The sequence below is a fragment of the Condylura cristata genome, unplaced genomic scaffold, assembly GCF_000260355.1.
Source record: "Condylura cristata isolate star-nosed mole 26May11 unplaced genomic scaffold, ConCri1.0 scaffold00023, whole genome shotgun sequence".
Taxonomy (NCBI): Eukaryota; Metazoa; Chordata; class Mammalia; order Eulipotyphla; family Talpidae; genus Condylura; species Condylura cristata.
Genome location: NW_004567124.1, coordinates 6841373 through 6855975, shown reverse-complemented (window position 1 = coordinate 6855975; position 14603 = coordinate 6841373). Strand labels below are relative to the sequence as shown.

Sequence of the window (14603 nt, the reverse complement as noted above, 5' to 3'; positions counted from 1 at the left end):
TTAGAGGCAGGGACATGACTAGATGCCTCCGTCTGACTGTAGTCTCCATCTGGAGAGTGTAACAGGCTCTTGGTTTGCCTTTTCCTATCCCCAACCCAGACTCATCTGTGTCATAGGCAGTGTGACTCCCCTCGCTGCCCCAGCCCCAGGTGATAGCCCACCTGTTCATCATGTTCACCTTGCCCCCACCCTTTTCTTCTCCCTCTCCACTCCCTCTGGGTTCTCATGCTCCTCATAAGCTCTCAACGGCCATATCTATCTCATGAGGGGCTCTATTTCAGGTCTGTCATTCTGGGGTTTACTACCTGGTTGGGGTGGGGTCCTCAGGTTTGCACCCACTTGTCTTAGCTCCTCACCCTTCAATGCATGAGGAGAGAGAGGCAACAGAGAAACTCAGAGTTCACAGGGGTCTGGTCCTCCTACTCTGTAGCCTCAGGACTGGACACCCCCCCCCCACCAAATGCCAGACCTATCTTCAGTAATAATTGGAATCAGACACAGAGGGGTTGGGAACCCATTTCTACCTCTATGTTATTTTCACTCAGGGCCTTGTTTAAACAAGGCCTGCCCATATTTGCATGTAGTCCACATACAATATACATACATCTGCATGTATCACATTAGGTGGTTTCTAAACATTTCCCAACACCGTCCTGGGCAGGTACTAGCATCATGGGCTCTTGCAAGAGCATGGGGGCACTGGAGGTAACTCGGGCCACTTTCCTATCCCTTTACAGGGCCTGCCTGAACAAACCCACTACCTCCCCCAGGCAGCCTTGGGATGACTGGAGCTGTTAAAGAATTCCTAGGTTAGGGTTGATTCAACTACTTTCCCCAGACTCAGGACAGGCAGCCTGAGGCGACTCTGCTCTAGGATGCAATGCCAGTTCAGCCTCCACAGCACTATCACCATTTCCAATCTGCCCTCAACCCAATCACCCTGTAGGTCTCTTCCACAAGAGGCTGGCCAGGGGCTCTCAGACATTCTTTCAGGAGCATAATCTGATCCTGTTCACAAATGAAATCTCCTGGAGCATCTAATATATAAGTCAAATAACAGTGGAGCTGCCCTGGTATGAAGCTGGGTAGGGGGAGTGAGCACTTGCCAGAGAGATCACCTCACGCCCCATAGCCAAGGGACCCACGATCCTGGTGCTCTGGGCATAGAGCTCTGCCTGCTAGACCTAGAGAGCGTCCCTGACTTTCCATTTCAGCAGTAGCAGGGACATTAATGTTCTAATAATTGCAGTTCTCTGTTGTCTCTTACTGAGCTTGAGGCCCACTAAGACCTCCAGATCTTTGTCTGCACAACTCTTTAAGTCAAGTTTCTTTTGACCTATCCCAAGCCTTGGCAGCTTCAGACACATGACATCAGGAACCTGGATTGAGGAGTGGACAGGGAGGAATGAATGGGTCTGGCCAGAGGTTCTGGGTGTGTGGTCTGGAAAAAGTCACTGATCAAGAGTTCTGGTTTTCTTAGCTTTAGGCTGGGGAGGAAAATAGTCCCTCCTCATTGACATGAAAAGTATGCAACTGCCCAGCACCTGGCCCAGCACCATTAGGCTGTCATCAGAGAGCACTGTCATCAGTGCTAGGTAAGGAGGCACAGAGCAATGGTTGCAGTGAGGCCTGGCCTGGATGCAAACTCTGATGCCGCCATAACTGGCTGTGAGGTTTTGGGCATTTCCTTCATCTCTCGTATCCTTTTTCAGTTTCATTATCTGCACAGTGGAACTGATGATGACCTCCAGGGAGGTTGGGAGCACCTGCCTGCGGGCTCCTGTAGGTGGTACACAGGGGTCTGGTCCTGTGAAGGCCCACCTGACCCACTCACTGCTCTGGCCTGTGCAAACCCAGCATCCCCATCCCTTCCCCCAGGACCTGACACAATTACCCAGAAACTTGAGGTTCACTTTGGCAACAAGACTTTTATTCAGTCAAAATGAGTAGAGTGTGACAAAAGCCAGGCCAAGGCAGGCCAGGGGTGCCCACCCATCACCTCCCACAGACCCACCTACTCAGGGGAGAGGGCGTTCCAGGGGAAGACGGCGCAGAGAGGCCGCTGTGGGGACAGAGGGGGCCCGGCCTAGGAGCTTTGAGGAACCCTTGGCGTGGGCCCATCATTTGAGAGAAGGGCAGGCCACCCTTCCCCGAGTCCATGTGGACAGGACGTTCTAGGAAAACACCGCACATTCTACTTTCTTCAACTAATTAACTAAATCTTGAGGTGAGGAATCCTTAGAGGGCTGGGGGTCAGGGAATTTGTGTTCTAATGTCTTACTTAAGCAATACACTTTTTTTTCCTTTAAAAAAAAGTTTGCTTTCTGCTATTTAAAAAAATGTTTCTGAGTATAACCAAAAATAGGTATTTGTTTTCCTTGGTTTCTTCTTCTTCTTCTTAACTAGTTATTTCAAAGGACACCACAACAGAAAAGAGAAACAAGAAATCACAAGAACATAAATCCCTAAACAAACCTTGTATAAAAATAGCTTCCCACCATATCTACGACAGTGCTCCACTCACCGCCCGGGGAGGGGTCGAGCTGGGGTCCCATGGCACAGAGGGCTGGGGTACCTCTGCTGGACCCCCCCAGACCCTCCCCCCACACACACATCACACACACAGTACATTCTGGGACCAGCCTGCTCCAGGGGCTCTGTGTCTGGGCGGGACAGAAGGCAGGCTGCGGTGGGGGACATCCCACCCTCCAAGCCCAGTGGAGAGGGGGGCTGGGATCCCAGCCAGCACGCATGGCCTGAGAGGGTCCAAGTGAGAGCGGAGAGACTGGACGAACACCGGCAGCGTGCTAGGGGTGGCTCGTTTGGAGCAACCGATTTTACTCCAGGGAATAGTTTCCTCTCATTTTTGGCTTTTCATCATTTTCTTTGACCAATTCCATCTTCATTTCTGTAGGCCCCAAGAGGCCCACCCTTGGTGATTCAGCCCCTGGCCTCCTCTCTGGAGACGACAGGAGGGCTGTGGGCAGCAGACAGAGGAGCCAGGAGGGAGGTCCAGTGACACAGCACAGGCCCAAAGAGCCAGCGAGCCTTGAGGTAGACATTTCCTTTCACACCTGGAAATAGGGAAGTGCTTTTTTTTTTTTTTTTTTTTTGCTTTTTTTTAAAACTCTGGACAACAATGTGGGGAGGAAGAGGAGGCGCCCATAAAGGGACTTGAGGTAGGAGTGCAGTCAGGGCTCTGGGGGCAGGGGCTGAGACTGCGGCCCACTCCCCCACGGACATTCATTCCGGCTGAGGTAGGTGCTGAGCGCCAAAACAGCAAAATCCATCCTGAGAAAACAAGGTCGGTGCAGGGTGACAGTGTCGGGGCCCAGTCATAATAGGGACATATTTTTGGAATCTAATCCACCTTCCTCTCTCTCGCTCTTTTTTGGGAAGTGGGGGGAACATTTTAAGTTTTGTTTGTTGTTACAGAAAAACAGTTCAGTTCCAAGGCATGGAAAGTCAGGCAGAGGGAGGAGGGCACTAACCCAGGGAAGGGGCTCCTGCAGGGACCCCCCCGAGGTCCTTAGGGGGCTGGTTCCCTGACAAGGTATCTTTAGGTCTTGATAACCTGAGGGGCTGTTGGGTAGGAAATACTGGGGAGGCCCCATCTGAAGCTCACATAACAGGAGAAATCTTGCCTTTGACCTGAGAATGGGGTACTGCCCCCCTCCAGTGCCAGCCAGACACTGGCTACTGTCCCAAGCCAGCTGGCTGGGCAGCTGGTGCGGTGGAAGGCTGGGGGGCCTGTCCTTCAATCAGGAGGCTGGGATTTATATCCTGGGGTGGCAGGGCAGCCACCGGGTCTGTACAGGAGTCCCTGGTCTCCAAAGTTGTCTCCTCCAGAAGGTCAATCCCCAGAACTGGCAGCATCGAGGGCTGGGTCTCCTCGCGTGGGGTGGGGGCTACAGGGTCCTGCTGAGGAAAGGGTGAATAACACCACGTTAGCATGAGGCCCAGGCTCTGGGTCAGAGGCACAGAGAATGCCTGGCCGGACCTAATGTTTGGCCGATGACCAGGTCTGGACCTAGGTGAAGGGAGGGCAGGATGAGGTGGTGCCCAGAGCCCAAATGAAGAGGCTTGCACTCACCATGGGTCTGGCATTAGTCCTGGGGTCTGGCTGCTCTGCTGCCCCAGTGGTGGGGAACAATTGCTCCAGTTCCTTCATGTCCACATGTTTCTCGTCTCGACCCCGTTCTCCCCGTCCCAACCCGTTAAGGGCCAGAAAGCCAGGGTCCCTCTGGCTTCGGGGGCCCTGAGGAGGGGAGAGCTGGTTTTCTACATCCTTACACAAGAGGACCCTGAGGGATGAGCCATGATTTGGAGGGAGAAATGGGAGAGAATGAGAACAAAAGGAAAGATACAGTGAGCCCCAAAACCTTTCCCTGCCACTTCTCCAGGCCTTCCCACCCATGCCAGCCAGCCCCCTCTTCCTGGCCCAGGACTTACCTGCCCCTTTGGCCAAACAGGAGGAAGAGGACACAGAAGATGATGCAGGTGACCCCAATGTGGATGCCAATGACAATGCCTGTGGTGGATGTCTGGTTGGTGGCTTCTTCCTTCCGGCAGTCACATGGTGGGCTCAGGGCTGGGGGTGGGGGGAGGGGCAAGTGGAGTGGGAGGGGGGCTGTGGCTTTCTTGGTCTGAAACAAGCCCAGATACCCATCCCCTGGGAGTCCCCACCCCCAAGTCCACATGTCCCTTCCCTCTGCCTATAGAATCCTACAACTAATTTTCTGCCTCTTTTTACCTGTTACCAAGCACTAACTTTGTGCCAGATCCTGGGAATAATACTTGGACGATTTTATTCTTATTAAGTACTATAAAACAGCTAGTATCCCTGTTGTTCTACAGAGGAGAAAATTTGAGCTCAGAGAGGTTAAGTTACATGCCTGAGGCTGCACAGCAACACTTCAAACTGGGGTCTACACCTAAGTTCTGAAGGGTTGTTTGCCCTGTTCCACACCCCTATCTTTCCTGAGGCCCTGTTCCCCTCCACTCTCAGCTCCTCGTCTCCCTTCCAGGATGTCAATCTTCAGCCCCATGTCCCATACCCAATCCATACCTGTCCTCTCAGATGCTCCCCTCAGAGACACAAAGCGGACTGTGGCGTTGCCATCCCCATGCTGGTTGTAGGCGAGCAGTTTCACCTCATACACTGCAGTGGGGTCTGGGGGAAAGGCGGGGCTGCTGAGTGATGGCCCCCCCCATCCCCTTCAGGCAGCTCTGTCCTAGCAGGAAAACAGAGGTGATTCCTGCACGCCACCTCGGAGCCCCATGCACACACCCCTGCCCAGCTCCCCAAGCCAGGAGCAGTGTCCAGCTCACCGAGCTGGCTGAGGTTGTAGGATGAGACAGTTCCAGGCAGCAGAATGGGGCCAGTGAAGGAGGCCTTGCTTGCTGGGCGATAGAACAGCTTGAAGCCACCTTCATGCTGGGCCAGCCGGGGCCAGGGCTCCCACAGCAGCTGCAGGGTGGAGCTGCCCAAGACCCGCACTGACAATGGGGGTGGGGCCGGAGCTGCGGGGGCAGACAGCGGAGGCGAAGATGTGAGGTCTCTCCTGAATTACTACCTTCCCACCTTCTTCCTGTGACCCAGAACACTCTAGTCTGACAGCATTTTGGCCTCTGATCCAGAGCCTCCACTGGCTCAAACCACACCTTCACGTGAATTAGAAAAGGGGGACACCCCTTCCTCTAGACCCAGTCCCCACTCAGCCTCAGGCCAGGCCCTCTGTGCCCCGCTCAACCAAGAACAAGCCCTAATACCCGAACGCTCTAGGCAGGCCTCACCTTCTCCTAGGGTGCTGGCAATTGTAGGGACAGAGGCTGAGCTGGCCCCTCTCGGGGTGTAGGCCTTGATGTAGAAGCTGTAGGCAGTGGAGGGCTCAAGGTCGCTCACCAGGTGCTGAAAGGTGGTCTTGCTAACTGCTTCCTGATACTCCAGCTCTGGTGGGTCTGGGGAGGTGGAGGGTTGGGCAGGAAGTGTAAGGGGCATGGGGGAGCCCTGCCAGCTTTGCTGAAACTAGGGCAGCCAGGGTGCAGGGAGTGAGGAAGAATGGGAGGTGGAGACAGACATACAGGTTGAAAGGGAGGAGAAGCCACAAATTCAGAGGACGGGGCTGCAGGACAGCCTTGCCCTCCGGCCCCACCCACCGGCAGCCTTCCTAATGTGCAGCACGTAGCCGATGATCTCCTTGGTGTTGACCAGGGGCTCGCTCCAGGACACGCGGACCTCGGTGGATGACACAGAAACTGCCTGCACGTTCAGGGGGGGTCCAGGAAGCCCCTCGGCCCACAGCACCGTCAGCCTGGCACTGGCCTGTGAGGAGCCAGCACTGTTCTCAGCCACACACTGGTAGATGGCCTCGTCTTCAGGGCCAATTCCAGAAATGGTCAGGGTGCTACAGAGGGAGGGAAAGCCTCAGATTCTCTTTTCCTCTCTCAGGGTAGCCCCAGGGGTTGGCCAAATCACCCCACTTGAAAGATGGGGAAATTTAACCAAACCCCCCCCCCTCCACCCCAGAAACCAAGTGATTTATCTGAGGTTTCTCACAAGTTAGCGACAGACCTGGGATGCAACCCAAGAGTCCAGACTCCCAATTTAGTGCCTGCTAGAGGCACGCTGTCCCCGGCTCCCTATCTCTTTCCCGGCCTCACCCCAGTATGCCACACACACACAGACATACACACTCACACACGTGCCTGTTGTTATTCTTGAGCCTTACGTGGCCTCCTGGCCCCAGCACCTGGCCGTTCTTCAGCCACGTGACGTGAGGGGGTGGCTCACCCTGGGCTTGGCAGGTGAACATGGCTGTGGTCCCAGCTGGCCTGGAGATGGACTGGGGATGCTGGACAAACTCTGCTGGGGCTGGAAGTAGGGCGGGCACAGAGAAGCAGGGAGAGTCGTGAGGGTGAAGTGAAGAGGGAGGAGACAGCTGCCAGGAAAGGGGAATAATAAGGCCTGCAGGCGACTGGGTGGGTTCATCCACTCCCGAGAGATTTCTGGGTTGGGGGTGTTGGGGGTGTTGGGGAGGTCCACCTTCTACCCTAGCAGGGATCCCCAGGAGTGGCAAGTCCCACTCCCTCTGCCCCAGAGAGGCAGACCCAAGAGAGGACTCCATTTTAATGCCTATTTAGAAGACTGACATTTGTATCCTAAAGCAATCAAGCTGAGCTCCCTGTTCAGGAAATTGTTAAATAAATAAATGTGCTAATAGGTTTGGCTGCACCTCGAAGGAGGTAATGACGGGGAGATGGATGAGCCCTCAGTACAGCCCCCCCTCCCCCGTCACCCCTACATTCAATTCCACTCTCCTCCAATCCCAAGCCTCAAGTCTCCATTAAGACCCGAGAAATGAAATGCTCCATCACTTTCATTTGGACAGATTAACGGCACATGGAATGCTAAACAAACGGGCATTTAAGTTCCTGTTCCCCCTCTCTCACCCCACCCTGACGCTCCGGGTGTGGGGGGGCACAAGCACAGAAGGCCCTTGCCACTGGGAAGGCATGTAAGGTTCATGGGGACAGAGGAGCCCCAGGGCAGGGATGGACAGAATGGCCTCACACACGTGGAGCAGAGGCAGGCGCTGGGGCGTGAGAGTGTGAAAATGACACACGCTGAGCGCTGGCAGGCAGGTGTGAGCGTGGAAGTGCCACACGTGTGAATGCAAACAGCTCATGGGGGAGGGACGTGTGTCAGTGATACAGGCCGGGGAGACCAGCTGAGACAATGAGGTGGAAATGACTGGGGTGGACGGTGGGTATGGGGGTGGGTGGCGTGACGCTGGCACCTGGAGGGGCACATGGGGCTAAGAATGTCCCCCCATTCTCAGCACACACATGGGGGGTTGGAGGGAAGAGACAGTTGTCCCTGGGCACTGGGGGCGGGGCAGGGGGCAGGATTAGGGTGAAAGGAGGAAACTGAGTAGAAGACAGGCCCCAGGGTGGGCCATGGGTGCTTCTGGGGGAGGGAATGGGGCGGGATGATGAGGCCGCGCAGGGGAAGGTCTGTACCCTGCACCACCAGCCGGCCCTGCGCTGTTCTCCGAACCCGGGTGCCCGGTCTGTTGGCGGCACAGACGTAGACCCCTGAGTGCTGCACGGTCACGTCTGAGATGATAAGGTTCCCGGTGCCCAGCACCTGAATGCCTTCCACTCCAATGGGGCGGCCATCTGAGGAGGAGGGGAAGAAGGGAGGTCAGCGAGATGCGTGTGGACAAGTGCAGGGACCCCAGGCCATGCCACTGCTCTTCCAGAGAGCCCCGATTTGTTGTCACTCTATTTACCGAGCCCCAGGGAGCCCCAATCTTGGACTCTGCACCAGTAGCAGCAGAGACAAGAGTCCTGGCCCTAGCACTGTCACTGACTCACTGGGGTTCTTTAATCCCTCCCTTCAGTTTCCCAGTCAGGAAAGTGAGGGGTTCAAATTAGGCAGATACTTCCCAAACTAGTTTGTCTCTCTTGAAAACACTCCACGGTTAAAGATCCTTTCCACTCCCTCCATCCACCCCAGTGTCCATTAATCCGAAAGGACCTGGTGAGCTGTTTCCCAAATGTGCCAGGCCCCGAGTCCTTCTTACCCTCTGCAGAGCAGGCTTTGGGAAACGCTGGACCAGACGGTCCTCTGAGGACTCCTCCTCATGCTGAGGCCACTCTTTCTAGCCTCTCCCAGGGACAGGCCTCCCCTCCACCCCCAGCCAGGGATCAGATTAGCACAGTCAGAATGCAAGGAGACAGCTCTCCATTCAGTCCCTGAAGTGGTGAAATCTACTCCATTATCCCGCCTGCTGCCCCCTCCTTCCCCATCACTCAGCTGCCACAATGTGGTGCAGTCTCCCTGTGAATGCGGACCCCACCCCATCGCCTCCAGACTCTCCTTCCCCCGTGACCTTTCCACCCAGACAATGTGGGCCCATCTGCACCCTTTCATTTCTCTCCTTCAGCTGCCTAGGGATTTAAGCTGGGGATTTAGGGGGCCAGGCTAGAGACTGGGGGGGCGGGCAGAGTGAGGCTTTGACACTGGCTGAGATCTGGAGGGGCTTGGGATGGCAGAGCTGGGAAGGATGGCCAGGGTAGAGAGGGCAGGGAAAGAGACTGGGGGCACAGAGAGCTACAGAGGGGTTTGGAGACCTCATGCTGGGATGAAGAGGTATCCCGGGAGCTAAGCCATCCACACAGGGGGAGGGAGAATGTAATAGAGGGGTGGATCCCCCTGGTCTTGCCAAGGAGAGGGAGGCCCTCTCCCCAGGCCTCCAAGAGAACGAACCCCCATGGAGAACAAACAGGATTCAGAGTCCCCACAGGCTGGGTGAGAGCCAGCCCTCCCAGGGGGTGGGGCGGGCTGGGAGAAGCCTGGGCTGAAGGAGGAGGCTCACCCAGGCGGCTCCAGGACACGATGGGGCGTGGGTTGCCCGTGGCGACACACTCCAGGACCGCAGTCTGGTGCACCGTCAGGGTGAGGTTCTCAGGCCCCACGAGGATCATCGGCTCCTTGTAAGCCCCAGAGCCTGAGCCTGGGAAGAAGAGACCCCGTTTCTTCCCTTCCACTGTGCTACCACCACCTTATCCTACCCTCAACTCACGACATGGGGTGGCAACAAGCTCCAGCCCAGACAGCAGGTTCTGTGGGCAGAGAGGAGCTGTGGAGAACAGGCCTGTCCTTGGGTCCATTCCTTTGCTCCTGGCCCTGCAGAGCCTCCGGCAATGGGACAGCTCTGGAACAGGCAGAGCTTGGCTTTTCCAGGTAGAACAGGGCCAGGGAGTGAGCCTCAGATGCCCCTGAACCCTCACTGCTAGGGACACAGAACTTTGTGTGTAGAATGCTTCTGTACACACTAGGCTGATGAGTCTCCAGGAGTCAGTTGCTTGAGGGTGAGGAGAAGGCAGGAGGCGGGAAGGGGGAAGAATTAGGCCGAGCAAAGGACCCTCACCTGACACAGTGAGCCTGGCCCCGTGGCTGACCCGGACACTGGCAATATTCGAGGCCACACAGTGGAAGACACCGCTGTCCTCAGCCCGAAGTCCTGTGATCTGCAGGACCCCTTTGGGCAGCAATGTGTACCTGTTGAGGGGTGGGGGGGAGAGCCACTGGCACACAGGCCATAGTGACACTCAGCCTCACAGACACAGCCCGACTCTGTCCACTGTCACTGTCATCATCACAGACACACTGGGACCCTTGCAGGTAGGCACCGTCATTCCAGCCTTGGCAAAGAACACACACCACCCGCCTCATGGATGCATCCATGAGGGCCAGGTATGGACCAGGTGAGCCCCATGGATACCCAGTCTCAAGACAGCTGCAGAAAAGCCACTGTCTCGGGGGGCCCATGGCTTCACCTCCGGGCTGCAGGCAGTCCTTCGCCAAAGTCCAGACACGGGTACCCGCTGTCTTTTCCATATGTGACTCACCTTTCATTGTCTGTGTCAATGGGGACTCTGTTCTTTTCCCATGTGATCAGGGGTTTGGGAAGCCCGTGGATTTGGCACTGGAAGCGGGCCACACCACCCTCCTCGCCCACGGTGGCCTGGGGGTGCACGTGGAAGTCCGACATGGCTAGAGAAAGAAAGGGAAATACACAGGAAAGGCACCGGCTGAGGTTGGGGGGAGGACAGGTGGCAGGTCACAGGGCTGGGACCCACTCTAGTGAGGGGCAAGGAGCTTTTCTGGAGTTGACAGATGCAGGGCAGCAATCTGGGGGTACCTCCCTGCTTCCCCTGCCTCTCATCCGTGGGAACCATCTCCCTTTAGTGGTAGGTGGTATAGGCTGGGGGGGGGGTGCACTAGGAAATCTGGAGAAGTTCTTGGCTGACACACCTCTAAGAAGGAAATCTGAGGCCATCAGAGGTTTCCCTGGGAGGCATTGCTCCCCCGAAGCCTAGCCTACAAAGACAGTCAAAGAAACCTTACTTCTACCTGCTCAGCTGCTTTTGAATTTATTTTTATAACCACCCCCAACAGTATATATGGCGTGAGGATGCTGCCTCTTTTATAGAAAAGGATACTGAGGGACATGATTAGTCCAAGATTAGAACCTGGTTACTGAGGCCCAGGGCCTTTCCTTTGCCCAGTGTCATCACCCAGGTATACTACAGCTTCTCATTGTGTCCCCAAAAGGGTGCTGTATCCCTCCAAGGTGACAAGCCTCTCAGAATACTGTCAGGCTTACCAATCTACATTTCAATGTGTCATAAATATGCAGGGACCCCCTCCCTACCTTTTGGGGATCGAACTAAGTAGCCCCTTGAATTCTGGTCTGCAGAGGCAAGAGCAGAGGAGCACCGCAGCTCATTTTAGGCCTGATTATGTTCCTACCCACTCTCATGCCCCTGTAAGGCTTGGAGAAGGGGCCTCCCGCTAGGGTTCCCAGTTTCAGCACCAGGGCTGCAGATTTCATTAAAATCCACTTTGCTTCAAGTGCAGGAAGGCGGCTCACCATCTGTCCAGGCAGGCAGCCCCTCCCCTCCACACTCCATCAATCGGGACAGTCGTCCCCTCCCACAAGGGGCTCTCTCACCACCCCCCCACCCCCTGCAGCAGCAGGGATGCTGGAGCCAGTCCCAGCTCCTGGTCTTGGCTCCCTGGAGTGGGTGGGCACACCCATCTCAGGCCCACTCAACCCTCAAGCCTGTTCTGGACTCCAGGGCAGCCCCAAAGGCTGAGTCTTTGTGCCCTTCCTCCCAGAGTCTCTAGGGGCAGACTCTTTTGTGGCACGTTTTCCATCTCATTTGCATGTGGTTCATTAAATATAAACATGCATAAAAATCCCCCGACCTGCCTCCTCCTCTCTCAAGGTCTCCTGGGAATGCTGCTGTTGGGTGTGTGCTCCGACTTGCACAGTGGCTGTGTATGCCAGGTGGAGGTGGCTGACTGTGGCCTGAGTGTCCACAGTAGGCTGTGAATAGGGGCTGTGATTCTGGTGCTGAGGAGGTAATGGACCACGCATACCCACTTAGGAATAGCCCTTACAAGTAGTACTTCGGGGCAGGAGGTGGGGGGGGCAAGTGTTGCAGCTGGTGTCCTCACCAGGCCCGGGGAGAGGATCCCTGGGGATCACCCTGAGGTCAGCCTGCTTGGTGTCAGGCCAAAGGCTGTGGGTCCAAGGGCCTGCAGGTCAGCCCAGGGGCTCAAGGGTGGGTGACAAGGTGCTCTCAGGACCCCTCTTCTGCCACCAGGACTTAACCTCCAGGAGGGCAAGATAGCCTGCAGATTTAGGAGGATAGAGAGGGTACCCAGGCTCCTGGGTTGGCTGTCTGTGCCCCCTGGGGCTCTGCCCATTCAGGAGCTGGGAGCTGACAGCACCCCCCACCAACTCCAGCTGGAAAGGAGCTCACAGCATGCCCCCTCCCTACCCCCCAGGGACCTGGGGCGGGACTAATGGCTCTGCCGACTACAGATGCCTCCTCATTAAGGAACCGAATCCTTTTGTGTTCCTAGTCCCCATTCTGGGATCCCTGGAAGTGCTTAGAGCTAGTAGCTGGCCGGAGGAAAGAGACCAGGGAAAAGGCGCTTTCTGATCAGGGCGCTGGGGATGTAGAAAAGTCTGCCTGTACCATCAGGCCTCCTCCATCCCCTATCACAACTAAGCAATGACAAAACCGGGCTGAGCATACTGCTGGAGATGAGCGGAGAGCAGGAAGGGGTCCCAGGTAAGGAGCCAGGCGATGCTGTTTGGGCAGTGTAAAGCAGGGGGCGCCTAAGCTGTACCCCCACCCCACCCAGGGCTCCACATTTCACTTCCACTGAGCAATGCTCCCTACACCTCTCTATCAAACATTTCACTGGCAGGGTAACGGCCTTTAAAGGTGCATCTAAAGCCAGCCGCTTCATTTGATGGAAGGAAAACGTCCAGAAACATGCCCCGCGCCCTCTGCCCTCTGCTGGAATGCCTCACAGCTCTCCAGCAACTCTATTACTCTCCAAGAGCAGATCACCCTGGAATGGACTTCCACTTGGAGCAGCCTCTTCTCACTGGTTGGGAGCTGCAACGTGTTACAAGTCTGGAGGAGCTGGGGGCTCAGGAGCTCCAGAGATGGAGCTTAGTCCCACAAGCTGGAGCCCACAGAGGTGGCCCATGGTCTTCTTCAGGAGGCCTCTCCTTCCCTCCCTACCTCACACTGCCCCCAGCCTTTAAGGTCAGCCAGCTATGCTATGCCCCTCAGGTGTCCCAGGGGAGACCCTGCCAGGTGTGGCTGAGCGCAGGCCTCCTGCAAGTAAAGGGGCAAGCAGGTGCTCAGCCAACCTCAGCCAACCGGGCCTGGCAGCTCTGGCCTCTGCTGCCTTCACAAACAAGCCCTAGTGCAGACTCACAGTCTTGGCATGAGCATACTCAGCCAGTGTCTCTTGGACACTTCCACTCACTCCTAGTTCACAGGCAATAATATCTTTTCTTTAGGAAGTCGGAGGGGGGGGGAGAAGTTTCTTGGGGCCAGTTAGGTCTCTCCCAATCTTTCAGCGTGGGATATGTTTGGTTGACTAGTCTGTTTTTGTCTGGGCTTGTACTGGCAAGAAACACAGAGCCCGGGAGAGCAGTTCCTCCTGCCCCCACCCCCCCCACATTGTGTCTCTCTAGAAAGAGGGTTCCTGGGTAAGCGTGGATGTGTGGGACTGAGGGCTGGACTTCTAAATGCCCTGAGTCCTGCACAAGAATGCCGGATGATAGTGGATACTGGAAAATGATATACATATACACCACTACAGTCTGTGGCAGTGCTAGAGGTATTGCATCAGTGACCAGTGGGTTTGAAGGTGGTGCTGTGGTTTAGGGCTATTGATGCTTCATATCCTGCTGACACCTGTGGTCTGGCAGGGATATCTTTGGGAACCTCACTTCAAACTTCCTGATGGGGGAGGTTAATGGGCAATGGTTAAGCAATGGCCTCCTGGTGTGCTAGTCAGAGAAAGTGACAGGAAGGACAAAAGCATGGATGGCAGCAGTTGTGGAGACAGGAGGAAGGAGCACCTTTATCCCTATGCAATGGAAGGACTCTCCCAGTGACCCCCTGCACCTTGGGTACAGCCTGGCCTTGTGGAAAGACAAACAGAGAGAACTCAGCAATCTCCAGGTTAGAAGGCAGCAGAAACAGGCAGGAAACGGTCCCAGACACTCCTATAAATCACCCAAGGGGAGGGGGCTCCTGAGAGCAGATCTGAAGGGTGGGGGAGGGCTTTCCTCCTGGTCCAGGACCTCTGATGAGGTCAGGCCTGGATCTGATTAGGCAGGCTCCAGGGGAACACTGGGGGGCAGTGAAGGGTCGCGGCAAAGTGCTAGGAAGGAAGCTGGTCTCATCCCCCAAGCCCTGCCCCCAACCCCAACCCTTAGGCTACAACCAGGCTCCTACCCTGTGTATGACAAAGATCAGTAGGCTTGTTCAAAACATTGGGATGTTCAAAACATTGCCTTTGCAGAACCCGGAGGCACTATTTCCTCCTAACTCTCCCACAGGCATTCCAAAGGAACAACAGTGAACTATAGTATTCCCAAGGCCATCCAAAGCCAGCCCCTTCCTTCTATCATTCCCACCAAAGACCATGCACCCAGGCACAACCTTGCTCAGGCAGCTCAGGCAACACTAATGTTTTTTCTTCTTCACCA

General features: G+C 55.7%; 1 protein-coding gene across 1 annotated transcript in view; it reads right to left on the bottom strand.

Annotated features, from left to right (window-relative positions):
* Nucleotides 1–3101: 3101 nt before the first annotated feature.
* Nucleotides 3102–14603, bottom strand: part of IGDCC3 (immunoglobulin superfamily, DCC subclass, member 3) — a 41914-nt gene continuing 30412 nt past the window's right edge. The window contains exons 2-14 of the mRNA XM_012728509.1: nucleotides 10420–10564; nucleotides 9939–10069; nucleotides 9384–9521; nucleotides 8023–8181; nucleotides 6709–6874; nucleotides 6160–6407; nucleotides 5797–5961; nucleotides 5332–5523; nucleotides 5069–5173; nucleotides 4453–4591; nucleotides 4288–4304; nucleotides 4106–4179; nucleotides 3102–3918 (exon numbers count right to left, since the gene is read on the bottom strand). Coding sequence (XP_012583963.1) covers nucleotides 3697–3918; nucleotides 4106–4179; nucleotides 4288–4304; nucleotides 4453–4591; nucleotides 5069–5173; nucleotides 5332–5523; nucleotides 5797–5961; nucleotides 6160–6407; nucleotides 6709–6874; nucleotides 8023–8181; nucleotides 9384–9521; nucleotides 9939–10069; nucleotides 10420–10562 — 1899 coding nt within the window. The 5' untranslated portion in view covers nucleotides 10563–10564 and the 3' untranslated portion in view covers nucleotides 3102–3696. The remainder of the gene's footprint in view (nucleotides 3919–4105; nucleotides 4180–4287; nucleotides 4305–4452; nucleotides 4592–5068; nucleotides 5174–5331; nucleotides 5524–5796; nucleotides 5962–6159; nucleotides 6408–6708; nucleotides 6875–8022; nucleotides 8182–9383; nucleotides 9522–9938; nucleotides 10070–10419; nucleotides 10565–14603) is intronic.